Below are 18,893 nucleotides of genomic sequence, written 5' to 3' on the forward strand. Positions count from 1 at the left end.
TGGCTGTAGCTAAAGTAGCTCTGTCGGGAAGTTTATCGCTCTAGTACTTACATTAAAAATCAGAAAAATCTCAAATAAATAAGCCAGCAGTATCCTTCAGGGTCTTAGAAAAACAAGAGCCATCCAAAGCCAAAAGCAGATGAGAAACAGCAATCAAGATCAGAGCAGAACTGGGCAATGGTGGTGCACGCCTTTAATCCCAGCACTCGGGAGGCAGAGGCCAGCCTGGTCTACAGAGTGAGTTCTAGGACAGCCAGGGCAACACAGAGAAATTCTGTTTCAAAAAACCAAAACCAAAACCAAAAAAAGAAAGATCAGAGCAAAAATTTATGAAATAGACACTAAGAGTAACATAAAATCAATCAAACAAAGAGTTGGGTCTTTGAAAAAGTGAACCCCTGGCTAAAATAACCAAAAGAAAGAAAAGACCCACGGTTTATAAAATTGAAAGTGAGAAAGGAAGTTTACTCTCGACTCCAGTGAGATGCACAGGAACATCAGGAATACTCTGAGGACTGACATCCCAAGGACTAGAGAATCTAGACATGGATGAATTCTAGAGACATGACCTGCTAAAACTAAACAAAGTAGATATAATAACTCAAAAAGACCCACAGTTAGTAGTCAGTGAATTAAAGAAGAAACCTGGGGCTGGAGAGATTAGCTCAGCGGTTCAGAGCACTGTCTGCTCTTTCAGAGGTCCTGAGTTCAATTCCCAGCAACCACATGATGGCTCACAGCCATCTACAATGGGATCTGGTGCCCTCTTCTGGTGTGCAGACCACTCATACATAAAATATAAATAAATTTTTTTTTAATTTATAAAAAAGAAGAAATAAAAAGTCTTCCAACAAAGAAAAACCCAGGACCAGATGAGTTCACTGTCAAATACTAACAAACCTGATGGGAAGAGCTACTACCTATGCTAGTCAAACTATCCCACACATTAGAAAAGGAAGGCACATTACCGAACGCATTTCACAGAGTAAACAGCATTATCCTGAAAACAAAACCCAGTAAATACAAACAAAAAAACAAGAACTCCAAACTCCTTGATAACCAAAAACTGTATGTGTGTGTACTTGTGTGTGGGTGTACGTGTTTGCATGTATGGGGGTGTCCACTTGTGTATGTATGTGCATGTGCGTGTGTGGGGGTGGCAGAGAATAACCTTGGGTGTCATTCATTCCTCGGGTGCCATTCATCTTCAGGCTTTTGTTTTGAAATAGTATCTCTCACTGGCTGGGGCTTGCTTATTAGGCTGGCTGGCCAGCAACCTCTAGAGATCTGCAAACTTCTGTCTAGATGCTAGGATTACAAGTGCATGTCTCCATGCCCAGATATTTTATATGGTTTCTGGAGATAGAACTCAGGTATTCATGCTTGCAATACAAGCACTTTACAAATTAAGCTATCTCTGCAGGCCCTACATGCAAAAATTCTTTTTTAAATTGTTTGATTTATTATTTTTATATGTATGTGTATTATTTTTAATGTATAATTTATGTGTCATGTATGTGCAGAGGCCTCTGAAGGCCAGAAGAGGGCATGGGACCCTTGGCACTGAAATAACAGGGGGTTGTAAGCATTAGTGTAGGTATTAAGCCCTAGGTCCTCTGCAAGAATAGTAACCAGCCTTAACCACTGAGCTACCTCTCTGTCCCCCAAAACTCTTGATGCAATACTAACAAACTGAGTTTAAGAGACATTTAAAAAATAATGAGACTGAAGATGTGACTCAGCAGTTAAGAGCACTGTTCTTACAGAAGACTTGGGTTCAATTCCCAGCACCTACATGGCTTCAGAAATTATTGAGGACTAGTCTCTTTAATTTCTCTCCCAGGGGCCCAGAAGAGACGCTACTAATGGCGGGGGGGGGGGGGGGGGGTAATCTGCGGGAAAATAATCTAAGTACACCATGCTCTTTCGTCCGTCTATTTTTTTTTTTTTTTTTTTTTTTTTTTTTTTTTTTGGTTTTTCGAGACAGGGTTTCTCTGTGTAGCTTTGCGCCTTTCCTGGAACTCACTTGGTAGCCCAGGCTGGCCTCGAACTCACAGAGATCCGCCTGGCTCTGCCTCCCGAGTGCTGGGATTAAAGGCGTGCGCCACCACCGCCCGGCTTCGTCCGTCTATTTTATCCTTCTGAAATTAAATTCTATATACATAGCTTTAATGCTATTCTTATATTTAGCTCCTCTCTGTCCCCTGTTCTCCTGTCTTCTCATAACTCTAACCCTTTTTCATCTTCAACCTCATTCCTCTCCATCTTGGTTCCTTCCTCTCTCTCCCCTGGAACCTGTTTCTCCCTTATCATCAGTCTGACTCTTAGAATATAAAGCAAAGCCTCCAAGGTCCCTACAAGAGCTGTGGTAGCCAACTTCATTTACAGTCCAAAAGAGGAGTGAATAGAGGAGGTGGGGTCAGATAAGGCCTGGAATAAGTCAGAAAGGGAATTTCTGTGCTCAAAATATATTCTTTTTTTTTGTTTTTTGTTTTTGGTTTTTCGAGACAGGGTTTCTCTGTGTAGCTTTGCGCCTTTTCCTGGAACTCACTTGGTAGCCCAGGCTGGCCTCGAACTCACAGAGATCCGCCTGGCTCTGTCTCCCAAGTGCTGGGATTAAAGGCGTGCACCACCACTGCCCCAGCATCAAAATATATTCTTATAAGTGGTTAGATGAAACGTTACGAGTCTATCATAAAGTCTATCAGAAATGTGCTCAAACACAATCTTACAGGTGGTTAGGTAAAAGAGTCTGTAAGTCACTAAACTAAGACTGGCTCTGTTTTCCTGGACTACCATATATTGGCAGGGAGAGGTAACTTTGCTGGGAGCCAGGAAACCTGTCTCAAAGCTACTTTGCACCTGGTATGCAAAAAACTCTTTTTGTTGAATCAATTGCTCTGGAATGCCATTTGGACTGTAAGAGAAAGGAGGGTCTGAGCTTCATATGCACAAGAAACAAAGCTATGCCTAGGATGCTAGGTATAGAAGTTCTTGGAAGCTTACATAGCGTACAAGAAAATCTTTGTAGGAACCGGCTAATGTATATACAAAAGATAAAATATCACCAAGACTTCTTAAGCCATGGCTTGACCTTCAGAAAAGTCCTTTCCAAACAGTAGCTTTTGTGATAGTTGCTGGACTCCATATGCTTTCCTGCGGCTTACAGCAATATGCAGCTCACAAATGTCTGTGACTCCATTTCTGGCAGGTCCCAACCTTCTGACCTCTACGATACCAGACATGCATGTGGTGCTCAGACACACATACAGGCAAAACATCCATACACTTCATAAAATGAAAGTCATATAACCACGTGGGTTTCAACCTAGGCATTCAAATCAATAAATGTAATACAACATAGAGATAAATTTTTGGACATAAACTACATGATCAACTCAGATGCAAAAAGGCCTTTGATAAAGCTTAGAATCCCTTAATGAAGAAAGTAGGAATCAAAGAAATATATCTCAACATAATAAAGGCTATACATGACAGTGCTGTGGGATGGTCTGTATGGCAAATGTGTTGCTAATTAGTCAATAAATAAAACACTGATTGGCCATTGGCTAGGCAGGAAGTGTAGGCGGGACAAGGAGGAGAATAAAGCTGGGAAGTGGAAGGCTGAGTCAGAGAGACACTGCCAGCCACCACGATGACAAACAGCACATGAAGATGCTGGTAAGCCACGAGCCATGTGGCAAGGTATAGATTTATAGAAATGGATTAATTTAAGCTGTAAGAACAGTTAGCAAGAAGCCTGCCACGGCCATACAGTTTGTAACCAATATAAGTGTCTGTGTTTACTTGGTCGGGTCTGAGCGGCTGTGGGACTGGCAGGTGAGAAAGATTTGTCCTGACTGTGGGCCAGGCAGGAAAACTCTAGCTACATGACAGATCTTTAGTCAGCATTATACTAAATGAAAAAAACTGAAAGCATTTCCTCTAAATGAGGAGTGAGACAAAGGTGCCCATTCTCTGCTCTTCCTCAGTATAGTGCTCAAGTTTTAACTAGGACTGCAAGCTGAGGGAAAGGAGAAAAGGGACACAAGTAATAAAGGGAAAGTATGCCTGTGTTTAGATGACATAATCCTCTATTTAAAAGAGTCTAAAGACTCAGTAAGAAGACCCTGAGACCTAATATACACTTCAGCAAAATAGCAGAATACAAAACCAACATACAAAAATATTGTTTATTTCTATATAATAGCAAACTTCATAAAAAAGAAATAATGGGAAAAAACTCTGTTTGTTTAGCTCACTGGTGTCTCCCTAACTCCTCTCTCTTCTCCCTGTATCTCTGCTTGGATTTCCCACCTGGCTATATCCTGCCTTGCTATAGGCCAAAGCAGTTTCTTTACTAACCAATGGTAATAAAACATAAAGACCACCCAAGGAAGTAAAGACCTCTGAATAGAAAACATTGAGTTTTTGAGGACACTGAAGAAGTCATTAGCAAGGAAGCCCTGCCATGCCAATTAGATGTGTAGAATCATAAAGATGAGCCAGTTACCAAGTGGTCACTATAGTCAACAGCCTAATCAAAATTCCAGTAACATTATTCACAGAACTGTGGCTGCAGAATTTCTCTCCAGCTCCCACCAAGCCCCGGCAGTCCAACAGCCCACTTATAAACACACAGATGCTTATATTGTTTACAAACTGTATGGCTGTGGCAGGCTTCTTGCTAACTGTTCTTATAGCTTAAATTAATCCATTTCCATAAATCTATACCTTGCCACATGGCTCGTGGCTTACCGGCGTCTTCACATGCTGCTTGTCATGGTGGCGGCTGACAGTGACTCCCCCAGCCTTCCGCTTCCCAGAATTCTCCTCTATCCTTGTCCCGCCTATATTATACTTCCTGCCTGGCCACAGGCCAATCAGTGTTTTATTTATACAGAACGATATCCACAGCACAGAACTATAATGAAAATTGACATAGAAGCATAAAAAGTTCTAAATTGCCAAAGCAATCCTAAGCAGAAAGAGTAATATTGGAGCCTGCCTATCAGATTATGAGATTATATTAGTGAGCTGTTGGTTTTTGCAGTGCTCTTAACCTGCGAGGAAAAGTCACGAAACATGACAGAATCCACTAACAAGAGTTTTATTAATATAAGGGAGAGGGACAGATGTACACAGGATTGCGGAAAGACACATGAATGAAGGGGGGCCGGGAATCATGGCGCCGGCTTACAAAGGTTGAGCCGCGCCTGTGCACACAGGCCCATGTGGCTATTCCACGAATGTGCATAGATCACATGGTTGCGCTGCGTGCTTTACACAACCACGCAAAGCCACGACATCCTGGTCATTCAAGACGTTTTGACCCGGAAATGACTAGGCAGAAGTGACTAGGTCCCTCGGGGCATGCGCGACCATGCCCAACCATGGGGGCATGTTGTGAATCCATATCATGAGCCATAGTAACAAACTCTATGGTACTAGTGGGGGAAAAAGGTATATAAACCAATGACACAGTTACGATAGCCACCTAATCTTTGAAAAAGGTGTCAAAACCATGTATTGGAGAAAAAGACAGTGTCTCCAACAAATGGAAAACTGGATTTCTACCTGTAGATAGAGAAACTAGATTCCTGTCTTTTATCCTACACAAAAATCAATTTAAACTGGGTCAGAGACGTCAACATAAGACTACAAGTGTGAAATACTGGTAGAAAACTAGTGGAAATACTGAAGCTAGGAAATACAGAGAAGGATGTTCTGAAAAGGGCTCTAGTAGCACAGAAATCCCAGAGTTGACGTGGTTCTACATTAAATCAGAAAGCTTCTACACAGCAAGGGAAATACTCATCATCATGAAGAGATGGCCTAAAATATGAGCCCACGGGCTGGCAAGATGGCTTAGTAAAGGCATTGGCCACTGGCCTGCACCTGAGCTCAGTGCCTGGGATCTACAGGGTGGAGGGAGAGAGCCCACTCCACAGGTTGTCCTCCCATTGTAGCCGGAGACTTTGCTCTGTCCTGCTTGGTCCCACAACAGCTTGTAAAATAATCACTCAGAAGCTTAGTTAATTACACACTGTTTGGCCTATTGCTCAGGCTTATTATTAATAATCACTCAGAAGCTTAGTTAATTACAAACTCTTTGGCCTATTGCTCAGGCTTATTATTAGCTAGCTCTTTTATTGTTGTGGTGGTGTTTTGTTTGTTTGTTTGTTGTTGTTGTTTTAGCTCTTACATCTTTTTTTTTTTTTTTTTTTTTTTGGTTTTTCGAGACAGGGTTTCTCTGTGTAGCTTTGCGCCTTTCCTGGATTCCGCTTTGTAGACCAGGCTGGCCTTGAACTCACAGAGAACCACCTGCCTCTGCCTCCCGGGTGCTGGGATTAAAGGCATGCGCCACCACCGCCCGGCTTACCTCTTACATCTTAAATTAACCCATTTTTATTAATCTATGTATCGCCATGTAACTGGTGGCTTACCAGTGCTTCTTGGGCAGCTCACTGGTGTCTCCCCTACTCCTCTCTCTTCTCCCTGTATCTCTGCTTGGATTTCCCACCTGGCTATATCCTGCCTTGCTATAGGCCAAAGCAGCTTTTTTATTAACCAATGGTAATAAAACATATTCATAGTCTACAGAAAGATACACCACAGCATTTCCCCTTTTCTGTCTAATCAAAAAGGAAGGTTTTAACTTTAACATAGTAAAATTGCATATAACAAAACAGTTATCAAGCAAGAATTATAGTTACAATAATTTGTTTTTGACAAAATTAGAGAAAACATTTCTCTATCTTATCTTAGTGAATCTAAAGTTTTATGTCTCATTTACCTTTTATCATAACTAAGGAAAATTATAACTATCTAGTCTTTAACTCCATCAAAGATCCCAGAAGGATATAATATTACCTGAGTAAACAGGAAGTGAATTGCAAGCAACTTCCAAAACTCTAGAAATGACAAGAGACATCTGGCTGCCTGGAGAGTTACCCAAAGTTCTTTTGTAATGTTGGGGCATCCATCTTCAGCCTATAGGTCTAGAGTAATGTCTGGGAAGAAGACTTATTTATTAAGTAATGAAATGGGGATCACACACTCATGAATACAAAATGAAGCGACGCCATTGCCTTTTTATCTCCCAGAGAAAGATGAGGAAAATTCCAGACCAGTTCTCTGAACTATGCATCAGGAAGCTTTCCACATTCAAGAGAGCTCGTGATCCCCTCCCCCTTTGCTTTTAAGGGGTCACATAGGCAGACAAGAAGCTATCAGGCCAGATAGCCTCAGGTCATGGGTAGAGCAAATACACACTACACTAGAGTATCTGGCAGACTTTTCAGTGAAGCAGGAAATCTGAAGTCCTGCCGATTTTGGCAAAGTTCGTTAGTCACTCTCCTCTGTGTCCTGCAGAATGTCTGGCAGTTTCTTCTGTGAAGCAGGAACCTGAAGGACCATCCCACCTTGTTTTGGCAGAGTTTAGTGTCAATTTTCCTACAGGTCCTGCATATCCAGTTTATATATCATATTGTCAAGCAGTCCAGGCAAGAGCAGTTTCTTGCCCAAATGGCTAGTTTTTGCCATATTGAAAGCAAACATCCATAATGAGTTTCTTCAATGCCCATTATCCTCTTTGAAGTAATTGGTATTGCCAGAAGCGACGTGTCTCATTATCCAGAAAAACCTAAGTTCTTAAAACATTTTAAATACCATATTCTGTGGGTAGGTCTTTGAAGTGTTTGAAGATTACCTACCTAATTGAAATATATTTTTGTATATCTAGAAAACCTAACTAATATGATTATAAGTTTATCATAGATGACTAATAATCTGCATTTCTTAATTATACATTATAATTTCAAATGAGCTGCATAAACATAATATCCCAAACAAGAGCATAAATATACATATAATATAACAAAATTGACCCTAAACCTGTATTAATAAACCATAATCTACCTTTTTTCATCATTTCTATATCATATCCCCTTTTTTTCTATAGAAAGAGATTGACTATGACCATTAACCATTTATAACCAACCCCCTTTAAATGAAAAACAAACATTTATAAACAATATTTTAGGAATTTAGGCGTAGTTTTCTATACTGTTTCCTGCTGATTGAGGAGCACTGGTCATCTTATGGGGATCCTGAGAAAATTTAGAATTATGGTTCAATCTTGGTTGTAGTAGTCTGTGAGGCTACATCATCTCAGCCAGTTGCCTTGAAGGTGTTCTGGATGTTGGATCATCTGAGCCATTGCTGTCATCAGAGACCTTTCGGGGGTCTTTTTCGATCAAACCTTATTAGCCTAGAAGCAATCCATAGGTTCTCATCTTCTGTGGAAACAAAAACAACCTCTTTTCCAAAGCAACATATCCTTAGACCTAAATTTTGAAGTCAAGATTTTTTTTAAATATATATATATTGGTTTAACTTAGTAGCCCCACCATCAAATGTCTCTCTGTAGTTAGCATACATTAGCAGTGAAAAAATTCAAAGAAAACGTAATGATATACATAATCCAGACTCATTGTGTATTTTCCATCTTTACATGGCTTATTTCTTTTATATGTTATTTTATTTTTCTCTTTTAAGACATTATTGTGGTGATATTGTATTCCCCAAAATATTGTTCACCCCAATAAACTTATCTAGATATAAAGGCCAGGAAATGGTGACCCACGCGCCTTTAATCCTAGCATTCTAGAGGCAGAAATCCCTCTGGATCTCTGTGAGTTCAAGGCCACACTGGAAACAGCCAGGCATGGTGACTCACGACTTTAATCCCGGGAAGTGATGGCAGAAAGCAGAAAGGTATTTAAGGAGTGAGAATGAGGAACTAGAGCCTGGTTAAGCTTTTAGGCTTTTGAGCAACAGTTCAGCTGAGATCCATTCTGGATGAGGACACAGAGGCTTCCAGTCTGAGGAAACCGGATCAGCTGAGGAATTGGCGAGGTGAGGAAGCTGTGGCTTGTTCTATCTCTCTCATCTTCCAGCATTCACCCCAATACCTGGCCCTGGGTTTGATTTTATTAATAAGACCTTTTAAGAGTCGTGCTACACTTTATTTTATTTTTATGACTATCTAGATACTTTATCTTCTCTCTCCCAAGCCTATGTACATTTTTTATACATATTGTAACCCATTTAGAGGGTTTTTTTCTGTCTGAATTTGTCTTTATTGTTGTATCTGTAATCCTTTTTTGACCATTGCTTTAAACTGCTAAATTGTGTGGCTAGGACCAAAGCAGCAGCTTTCGCTGCTGGCTCTGCCTTGTTAGGCTTTTCTGGGTTTTGTTTGTTTTGGTTTTTCAACACAGGGTTTTTCTGTGTAACAGTACTGGCTGTCCTGGAACTCTCTTTGTAGACCAGGCTGGCCTCAAACTCACTGAGATCCACCTGCTTCTGCCTCTGTTCCCAAGTGCTGGGATTAAAGGTGTGTACCACAACTGCCCAGCCCGTTAGGCTTTTCAACTTGGTGGAGGTACGTTCACTGCCAACTCTGGGAAGCAGTGGGTTCATGCCGCCACCAAGCAGCTTGCAGCACATTGCCCATAAATCTCATTTAAGTGCTCCATAGCAGGACCTCTTGAAAGAGCCGTGCATGCCACTAACAGGAACCAGGAACAATAAACTCTAACAGGAGCCCTTCTAACCTCTACTTTGAGCCCTTGTTTTCAAGTCATTAGCCTCCTGCATCATTCTCTTCTGCAGCCCTCATGACCCCTAAAATGTCTTGTAGAGAGGCTCACTTCCTGCAGGCTTCAGACATCTATCTGTTCTCTCAATGGCAGTCCCATGTCCTGTGCTGCATCCTGTCCCACAATGGGGTCATGTTTCCTCTCTCTGACCCAATTCTGTGGGAGTTTCTGAGCATTGTACTCAGTGATCTTGCTGCCTTCTCAGGCTCTTCACTCAGAATTAGGGAGGGTAGACTTGGTGGCAGATGGCATGGAAGGGACCAGCATTGATGAAGGATATGGCGACAGGAGCATCAGGACCTCTTGTCCTGCATTTCAGGATCAGCCTTAACAGGCTGTCTGAAAACTGACAGCTGTGCAGCCATGAGTCATTTAAATGTGACTTTCCCTGACTAGAAATAGACATTTTTTTCTAAGGGATCTAATACTTGACTAATTAACTCTACCTTCTGGCTAGAATGTGTAACCTTGGAAGTGTTGCTATATTTAAAATAATCTCTAAGAATGACAGTATGGAATTTCTGTTTTTCATAGCATCTTAATTAATTTTCTTTTGTTTTGTAAAGCACTTTAGGTGGTGATTATTTTTTTAACTTGTTGGTGCTTCCAGTCCCACCAGGAATCAGGGATAGAGAGGGCTCAAGCTGTGCTGCCTGACAGGAAGTAATGTGTGAGTGGTGCCCAGTGCAGATAGATGCAGACCCGGAGCTGTTTTCAGAGCTCTTTAGACAGTTGTTAGTGACCAGTGTGGAAGACTGGTCTTGTCAGAAAGACAGCTTTTGTGGTTTAAAACTCCAAAGGGACAGGTGACTGACCCCCAAAACAACTGGTTTTTACCAGGCCTGGTTTATGAGCATCTCACCTACCCTGTCTGTGGGCCAGACGTCCTAGACACAGCTCATCCTGTGCACCTGTGCCTACATGCTTCCTCCCTGCCTGCCTCCATCCTCCATTTCTCCTAATCTTCCATCTTGCCTGCTTTTTCCCCTTGTATCTTTTGTAGTTTGCATTGAAAATGTCCTGAAGGATAATTATGAAAAACACAAATACTCAAATCATGAAATTAACTTCCTAAGTTTCAGATTTGGCTTTAAATTTTCTGTAGCTGAAGGTAAAACAAAGCCAGCTGCCTAGTTCTCCATATCAGAGTGAAATGAGGCAAATGTATGGAAGCTGAAGAGGAGGTCTGTTCTTAGCACCTAATCCTGCCTGCTTCCCGACAGCGCTGAGACCCTCCTGAGTCTCATTCCCTGAACTCGTATTTGGCTTTAGCTACCTTCCTGTGTGTCTTGGTGTGCTTCTCTTCAGGCTGGGTGATTAGAGGGCATTTTGCTTTCTGTACCTGAAGGCTGGTAAAGTTTGACGCATTGTTTCTGCAAACATTTCCAGCCCCGTCCCTTTGCTCTTCCCTCTTCTATTCGATGACTCCTGGTGGCCTGGTTGGTCTTGGCTGACTGCTGTCAGCTTTCTTTATTCCTTCTCATTCTGCTTCTGTAACTTCATGGGGTTTTTCTTTGGTTGGTTGGTTTTTGCTTTTTGTTTTTTAAGACAGGGTTTCTCTGTGTAGCCCTGACTGTCCTGGAACTCACTCTGTAGACCAGGCTGGCCTTGAACTCACAGAGATCTACCTGCCACAGCCTCCGGAGTGCTGGGATTAAAGATGTGTGCCACCACTGTCCGACATAACTTCATGTTTTAAATATTGTCTTTAAAGTCACTGATTTCTTATGCTTACTCGGGTTTGCTGGTTATATTTGATGGTGTTATTTAGTCCTTGTGTTCTTCATCTGTAGGATTTTTTAAAATTCATTTTCAAAGAGAATAAGAGAAGCAAGTATAACTGGCCATGATCCAAGAATACAGCTTCAGGTTGCCACGAATACCATCTTCTAACATGCTATTGATCTCACAGAGTTTCTGTAAAGTTACAAATCAAGGCATGATTAAATGCATTGTTCAACACAGGTGTGTGGGTTGAAACCGAGAGGGACTCTTTGTTATAGGCCTCAGAGGTTATCTTGACATCTTGACCTTTTGTTGGTGGAGTGAGGGAGCTGTTTGTGAATCTGAAAGGATTGACTTGAGAGTCAGGAGGATGTTAGTTCCCACATGTAGGTAGGCGATAAATGGCTCTTTAGGGGGCTAAAGGTAGCCCCAGACTATCTGCCAGCTTTAACATTCTATCTCTCCACAGTCACAGCCATGCGACCCAGTCCCTCAACCTTGTAGAATGTTTAACATGTTTGGTGGGTTTGTTTGGTGTTATGCCCAGATCATAGGGACCCCCAAAAGGCCACCACGGAGACCGAATCCCACATGTAAAAACAAAGAGCCTTTTATTTCAAGCTCCGAGCTTGGTCTCTCTTGTCTGTCAGATGCAGCGGTGAGAGCAGAGAGCCCTGAACTCAAGTGGGGCAGAGTTTTTATCATAGCAGAAGTTGGGGTGAGAAGATTTCCAGGGTCCAGGACCCTGATTGGCTGACAATTGTCTAGGGGTATCTGTAAAACAAAAAATAGGTGTGTGCTAGACTCAGGGACATCTGGCCACCTTATCTAATGGTTGGGATGTTTGGGATGTCAGGTACTTCCCCATCCCTGGGTGGACCCCTAGGTGGTGTCAGCTTAAGGCTTTTTCTGAATCTGGGTGTTGCCTGCCAGTAAGCCTGTCACAGAAGCTGTGTCTGGGCCCCTAAACCTGTCATGGCTGCTGTGTGGTCAAGATGTTTTGGGACCCACCACATTTGGTTTGCTTGTTTTCTAAAATCATCAGTTCACAGTTCCTTTTTTTGGTCAAGCAATCACATTTTGTGCACTCAAAAACCAATATTACTTTGTGTCCCAGTGTGCTAGGAACTTTCCTTCACCCCTAGGAAGAGAGGCTGAGTAGGCAGGAACACAGTCACCAGGAGCAGTAAATACTAAAAAATTCACATCACCAACTCTTCCAGCTGTCATGATCCAGGTCTAAGTTTTTTCAACCTCTGTATCTGGCATACATGTGACATGTAAAAATAGGAATATTACACCTAATATCAGCCTAATCAAAATACGGTATGGCCTGAGGAGTTAAAGGCAGCTGATAAGAGAAGACGGTATTTAAACCAGAAATGGTATATTTAAACTGCGTAGATGACATTGCCCTGTCTGTAGTTATTTGTATTTGATAAGATGGTTTAATTGATATTTGGGTTATTAAAAATGACTTACTACCTTTTGATTATAGATTTCCTTTTTAATCAGTTTGATTTTATAGCTGTAACCTCATGAAAGGTGGATAGTTCTAATAGGAAATGTTGAGTTCTAAAGTATAAATTATAACTCTTGTTTTGGGTAATAATTTGATATGTTCCATTATCTCAGTATTGTACCAAATTCAGCTTGAGAGATTTATATTCCAGATGAAATCAGATAACAATATAGCATTCCTTTAATTTCTCATTTATACAAATTATCTTTTCCCATGTACAGTATTTTTGGTGACAGGGCTGAAAAAGAGAGCTCAGACTTATAAGAAGTTAGAATTTCATGCACCTTCTAGGAATAACCAAATCTCAGGGCATTATCAGAATGAAAAATAGGACTCCAATAGGAGTCACTGTATAATAGTCTGTTTACTTTTTATTGGTAAAATAGAAATATTTTAAAATTTGAAAGCCTGCCAATTATACTATAGGATAACTTAAATAATGATTTAATCAAGAAACATGGACTTTTTTGCATGTGTGTACGAATGTGTGTGGTGGTTTGACTGACAATGGCCCACATAGGTTCATATATTTTTAGACCCCAGTTGGTGGAAGAACTAGAGGGTGTGGCTGTGATGGTGGAGGTGTGTCACTGGGAATGGTCTTTGAGGTTTCAAAAGGTCATGCCATTCCAGTTAGCTCTCTCTACCTCACATGTATCTCAAGATGTGAGCTCTCAGACACTGCTCCAGAGCCAAGTCTGCCTGCCTGCTGCAGTGCTTCCTGACATGCTGGTCATGGACTCCAACCCTCTGAAACTGTGAGCCCCAAATAAAATCTGTAATTAGCAGTGGTTATGGTGTCTATTTCACAGCAATAAAAAAGTAGCTAAAACAGTGTGTAAATTGTATGTGTGTATGTACGTTTTATGTGTGTGTGTGTGTGTGTGTGTGTGTGTGTGTGTGTGTGTAGTCCACTGGTTGATGTTGCCTGCCCTCTTCATCTTCAGTTTCTCTCCACATTATCATTTGAGGTAAGTAAGGTCTTACCCAACCCAGGGCTCACAGATTTGACTAGTCCAGCTTGCCCCAGGGATGCACCACCAGCCTCTGCCTTCCAAGAGTTGGGATAATAGGCATGTACCACCATGCCAGGCGTTTATATGTTTACATGTGTTTTGGGGATATGGACTAAAAACCATCACACTTGCATGGCAAGCATTTTACTGAATAAGTTAGCATCCTAGCCCAGGAAACATAGAATTCTTAAGTACAAAATACCTTGAGGGTTTTTATTAGGGACTAGGTTTGTTTTGTTTTATAATTTGGATTAAATTAATTAACCTAAAGTTTTGGGTGTCCTGATAAGAGTAAATGAGGTCAGAGTTACTTTAATCAGAGGCTGAAGTCTGTCCCGGAACTTTCAGAGCCTTTCATCTATTTCGTACAACATTTTAACTATTAGTACAAGCATAGTAATCAAATTGATTGGACCAAGTTAAAATTATTTTCCATTTCCTTAGTAAGGGGCAGTTTATTGGCTTTTGTTGTTGATGTTTGTTTTTCCGAGACAAGGTTTCTCTGTATAGCTCTGGCTGTCCTGGAACTTGATCAGTAGACCAGGCTGGACTCAAACTCACAGAGACCCCCCTGTTTCTGCCGCCCAAGTACTGGGATTAAAGGCAAGTGCCACCACCTGCCCAGCTTGTTTATTGGAGTTTTTAAGAGCTTGAATTTAAAATACAGTTATTCCCTAAGTAGAATGCCTTTTGGAATATTTAACATGCCTTTGCTGATTTAAAAATGAAAGTTTTAAAAATCCAAATTATATTTAATAATGAAATAATATTTTTATAAAAGTAGTGAACAAAAACCTTGGATCCTGGGTTGGAGACTCAACGATTAAGAATGTTTATAAATCATCCAAAGGCCCTAAATTCAATTTCCAGCACCAACTTCACATGCCTCACCACTACCTGTAACTCCAGCTCCAAGAACTCTGATGCCCTCTTCTGGATTCCACAGGCACCTGCATATTTGTGGCAGGAACCAGAAGCCATCTAGTCATACAGCATTGACTGTGTGCTATAGCAATTTATATGATATATATATATATATATATATATATATATATATATATATATACACATCTCCTTATCTTTTCCTAATAATTTGGTTCCAACAAGAATCAAGTGTGTGTTGAGCACACTCTCCTGGCTCTTGGAGTAAATGTTCATTAGTGAGAGGAAGGGAGTATTGGGCTGTCTCACATAGGCCTGCCTGCCTTCACACATTGGTGTAGTTTGGATGGCTGAGGAAAGAGAACAGGATACAGAGCTGTGTTCCATGGCTCATGTCAGTCATCTGAACTGCCAGGAAGTGTGACTGCCACTGGCACTACCAGGAGAGCCTCTACAGCCAGCCATCAAGTCACTAGCTGTGTCCATCAGAACTCAGAGCCCAGGCAGCTGCACATCATTCTTGCCCTGATTTTGTCACAGAGTGGCCAAGCATTGGTAGTGGAGTCAATTTCCCTTCACACCGCTCCTAGGAAACTGTGACGGTGAGACTCGGGACTGAAGGGAGCTGGCATAAATTACTGGAATAATCAGCATAGTAATTACTTTGCATTAAAGACTCAAGTTCCATTTAGAAAGAATGCATAGAAAACATTGAGTTCATCCGTTTTAGATTATAGCCTAAAGAAGGGTTTTACATAGGATGAAAGCTACAAGCGTCGATGGAGGTAAGCAGCTGCTGCTTACACCAACTTAGGCTTTGCTTTGTGCTTCGGTTGACTGTAGCTTGTTCATGAAATGATCCTAGAAGGAATTTTGCTGCATTAGTGAAGTAATGTCAGACCCACTGATAAGTGGTGTCAAAGAAAGAGCATGAAGTAAATCAGCCTGCAAGATTATGAGCACGTGTGTCCTGGGGCTGAATGGAGGTTTTAAAATGGGGCTTCAGAAACTAACCTAGGGCTGGGTGTGGTGGTGCACAACTTTAATCCCAGCACTCAGGAGGATGAGGCAGGCCAATCTCTGAGATCCAGCCTGGTTCACTGGCTCCATGACAGCCAGGTCTACACAGAGAAACCCTGTCTTGAAACCCCCTCTCCACAAAAAAAGATGGAGGAAGAATATTCAAGCAGAATGATTCCCCTACCAGACTACCCCTTTCAATGCTGAACCACATGAATTAACTTCCTCTTTTCCTTCTAGACCCCTGCTCTTCCAGACAAGTGAACATGTGGCCGATAGTCCAGCAGTGGGGGATGTTATTCCATTCAGCATCATTATTCAGTTTCTGTTCACAAGAGCACCGGCTGAGCTGAAATCCCCCTTCCAGGTAATGAAGTGACGGTAAAACCGTCATGGAATCCTCCCAAGTCCGTTTGTAAACAAGTCTCCTCACTGAGTGGGTTCCTGGCTAACCTTCTGCTTTCCTTAGTCTTGGATGGCTCCTGAAAGTGCAGAGGTGGAAGCAAACTCCAGTGCCCCGAATTGTTTGCTCAGCAGGCAGTCAAATTTACCTCAGGAGTCCAGAGTTAGTCCTTAGAAAAAAAGGTCTCAGCTGACTAAGGTGGACAGGCCTGTAATCTTATCATTTGGGAAGCTGAAGCTGGAGGACTAGCATGTGTTCCTTGCCATTCTGAACTACAGAGTGAGAACCTATCTCAAAAATCATCACCATCATCAGACAGAACAAGGATACAAGTAATTTCTATTCATAAGCTCTGGTGGTGCAGGCTGCTTTTTTTTTTTTTTTTTTTTTTTTTTTTTTTTTTTTTTTTTTTGGCCCATGTCAGTTGGCAGATCTTAAGGTGTTCTGGTAATCAGTTGCATGAAGGCCTGTGCCACCTTCTCAGCTTCCTTCAAGAATCTCAGGAAGTTCAGAAGGTGAGTTCACCTTGAGAGTCATGGAGTGCTTCTTGTGCTAAAGAGTGTGCTTTCTTCTCTGTGGTGCAACCCTGAAGAGGGCAGAGTGGTCCCACGCCCGCTTCTCCCAGTGGCTGGACGATCACCCATCGGAAAAGGACAGGCTCCTCCTCCTCAGGTAAAGCTGTGTTTTCTAGAGTGCCGTCTGGGCTGGGGGATGGTGAAGGAGCAGTGTTGTGTGGGTGCAGACATGCAGTTGCATATCTTCAGGTGGCCTTCATTGGCTAGGTACTTGCGTGGTGGTCTCTATGGAGTGTACTGGGAGGCATAGGGCTGTCTAGTTCTTCCAGATCTTCACACCCTCCTTTGTGCTTTGCCTGATACAACCCTAGAGCATGAGCTCCAGCTTTAAAACAGCTTCAACTATAAAAGGATTCACTTGGGCTGTGTATTTTATGTTTCATTTTCATGTGCTGCAGTCACTGAAATGGTAGCACTCAGATGTGAGTGAAATTTGAACAGTAACAGTTCTCAGCAGGAAAGGACCATTCAGAGCGTACACATTCTCTGGTTATGGTCTGTGAATACATTTCTATGTGCACCTGTGCCCAAGCGTGTGCACATCTCCAGCCATGAGCATGGTGAGGTACATTTGTGCGTGCAGCTTGAGCATGTTTCTTCCATCAATACTCCGTTCTCAGCCCTCATTAGAAAACATCACCAGAGACCTCCTCCCCAACCCCATAGCTTTGCCAGAATTGGCCAGCATTTCCTTTAGTTCAGCTGACTCAGCATACTTTACTCTTAAGTGGCCCCATCTTCTCTCAGCTTCACCTGTTTCTGCTTTTCTGGTCTCTTCCCCATCCATTCCATCTGCTGAATTGCTTCCTTTTATCTGTTCTAGCTTTTTTGTCTCAGTCTATATAGACTTTTCGTTCTCAGTTGAGCTGGTGTAAACACATGCTTCTTGTAGCCTCTCCCCTGCCTCCCATAAATCCCAGGTATGGGACTCACTTGCATGGGGCCGTAGGCCAGTAAACTTGCTCTCAGACATCTGCATGCATACACCACAGGAATCTCGGCCCCCAAATGTTTTAATTTAATCATTCCCTCACACACCTTTCTTTCCTATATGCCCTGTCATGAGAGGTTACCATCACCTAGCCAGCTATGCTAGGAAACAACATCATGAGTCAACTCCTGTCCAGCTCATTCTCTGATTCCAGCTAGCATTGCTCTTTAACCCGAGGCCATTCTCTTCCCTGCCAGTCGAGGTCTGTGGATATATGGCAGGCCAGCTAGCCCATCTGATCCTCAGTGCAGGTATGAAACACATATGGGAAGGTCATTCTCAGCTATGTGTGCACACGAGAAGGTGCCACCCACTGTCACAGTGGAACATAGTGCACTTTTCAGATAAAGCACGCCACTGAAGAAGCTGAGAGCCCATCAGCTTCTGAGCCTGGCACCAAGCCATGGGTGTGGCATCAGAGCCTCAGGAAACCTGTGTGGGACAAGGAGCATGAGTCTAGGCTTTTTTTTTTTTTTTGAGCCGAGGATCGAACCCAGGGCCTTGCGCTTGCTAGGCAAGCGCTCTACCACTGAGCTATATCACCAACCCCAAGTCTAGGCTTCTTTTCCTCTAGGAAACTGACCCCGAAATGGGAAAGGCTGCTGGGTAAGCTTCCTGTCAGTACCCAGGCCTCATTAAACATGCTTTTGGAAAAGGCTTCAGATGTGGGAAGGGAGTTTGGATCTCCTCTAACTCATTGATTTACAATGTCTCTGACTTTTTTGTCTGAGTCCCAGTCACTCAGCTTCAACACACTTGGTAATAGGAGAGGAGTCAGCAGGCTTTTGTCATGTTAAGGTCTTGCAATGAGCTCATCCACATGGCTGTCCTGCTATAGGTGATCACAGATCTGTTCTGCTGGTGCTGCTGTTTAAAATGCCCCTCAGCAGTGCTGTTACTGAGTCCATACTTAGCAAGTGAAAGCCATGCTCATGAGAGCCGCCTCTCATCAGCCCTCCATGTGCAGATCCCAGAACCTTCCTGCCTCGAGCAGCAAGTGCAGCCTGCCTTGGGGATCCACAGAAATTGCACTGCCACAGCAGCCTGGCTCTTGGCAAGAAAGGGCCTTTGTCTTAGAGGTTATGCTTTCTCTT

The 18,893-nt window shown here is 42.4% G+C and overlaps 1 protein-coding gene across 1 annotated transcript in view; it reads left to right on the forward strand.

The window, feature by feature from the left end:
* The window catches only part of Cog5 (component of oligomeric golgi complex 5), a 328,259-nt gene that overhangs the window by 304,794 nt on the left and 4,572 nt on the right, over positions 1–18,893 (forward strand). The window contains exons 20-21 of the mRNA XM_052738280.1: positions 16,071–16,197; positions 16,826–16,905. Coding sequence (XP_052594240.1) covers positions 16,071–16,197; positions 16,826–16,905 — 207 coding nt within the window. The remainder of the gene's footprint in view (positions 1–16,070; positions 16,198–16,825; positions 16,906–18,893) is intronic.

Source organism: Peromyscus californicus, unplaced genomic scaffold (genome assembly GCF_007827085.1).
Source record: "Peromyscus californicus insignis strain IS unplaced genomic scaffold, ASM782708v3 Scaffold_15__1_contigs__length_86483966, whole genome shotgun sequence".
In the NCBI taxonomy this organism is placed as follows: Eukaryota; Metazoa; Chordata; class Mammalia; order Rodentia; family Cricetidae; genus Peromyscus; species Peromyscus californicus.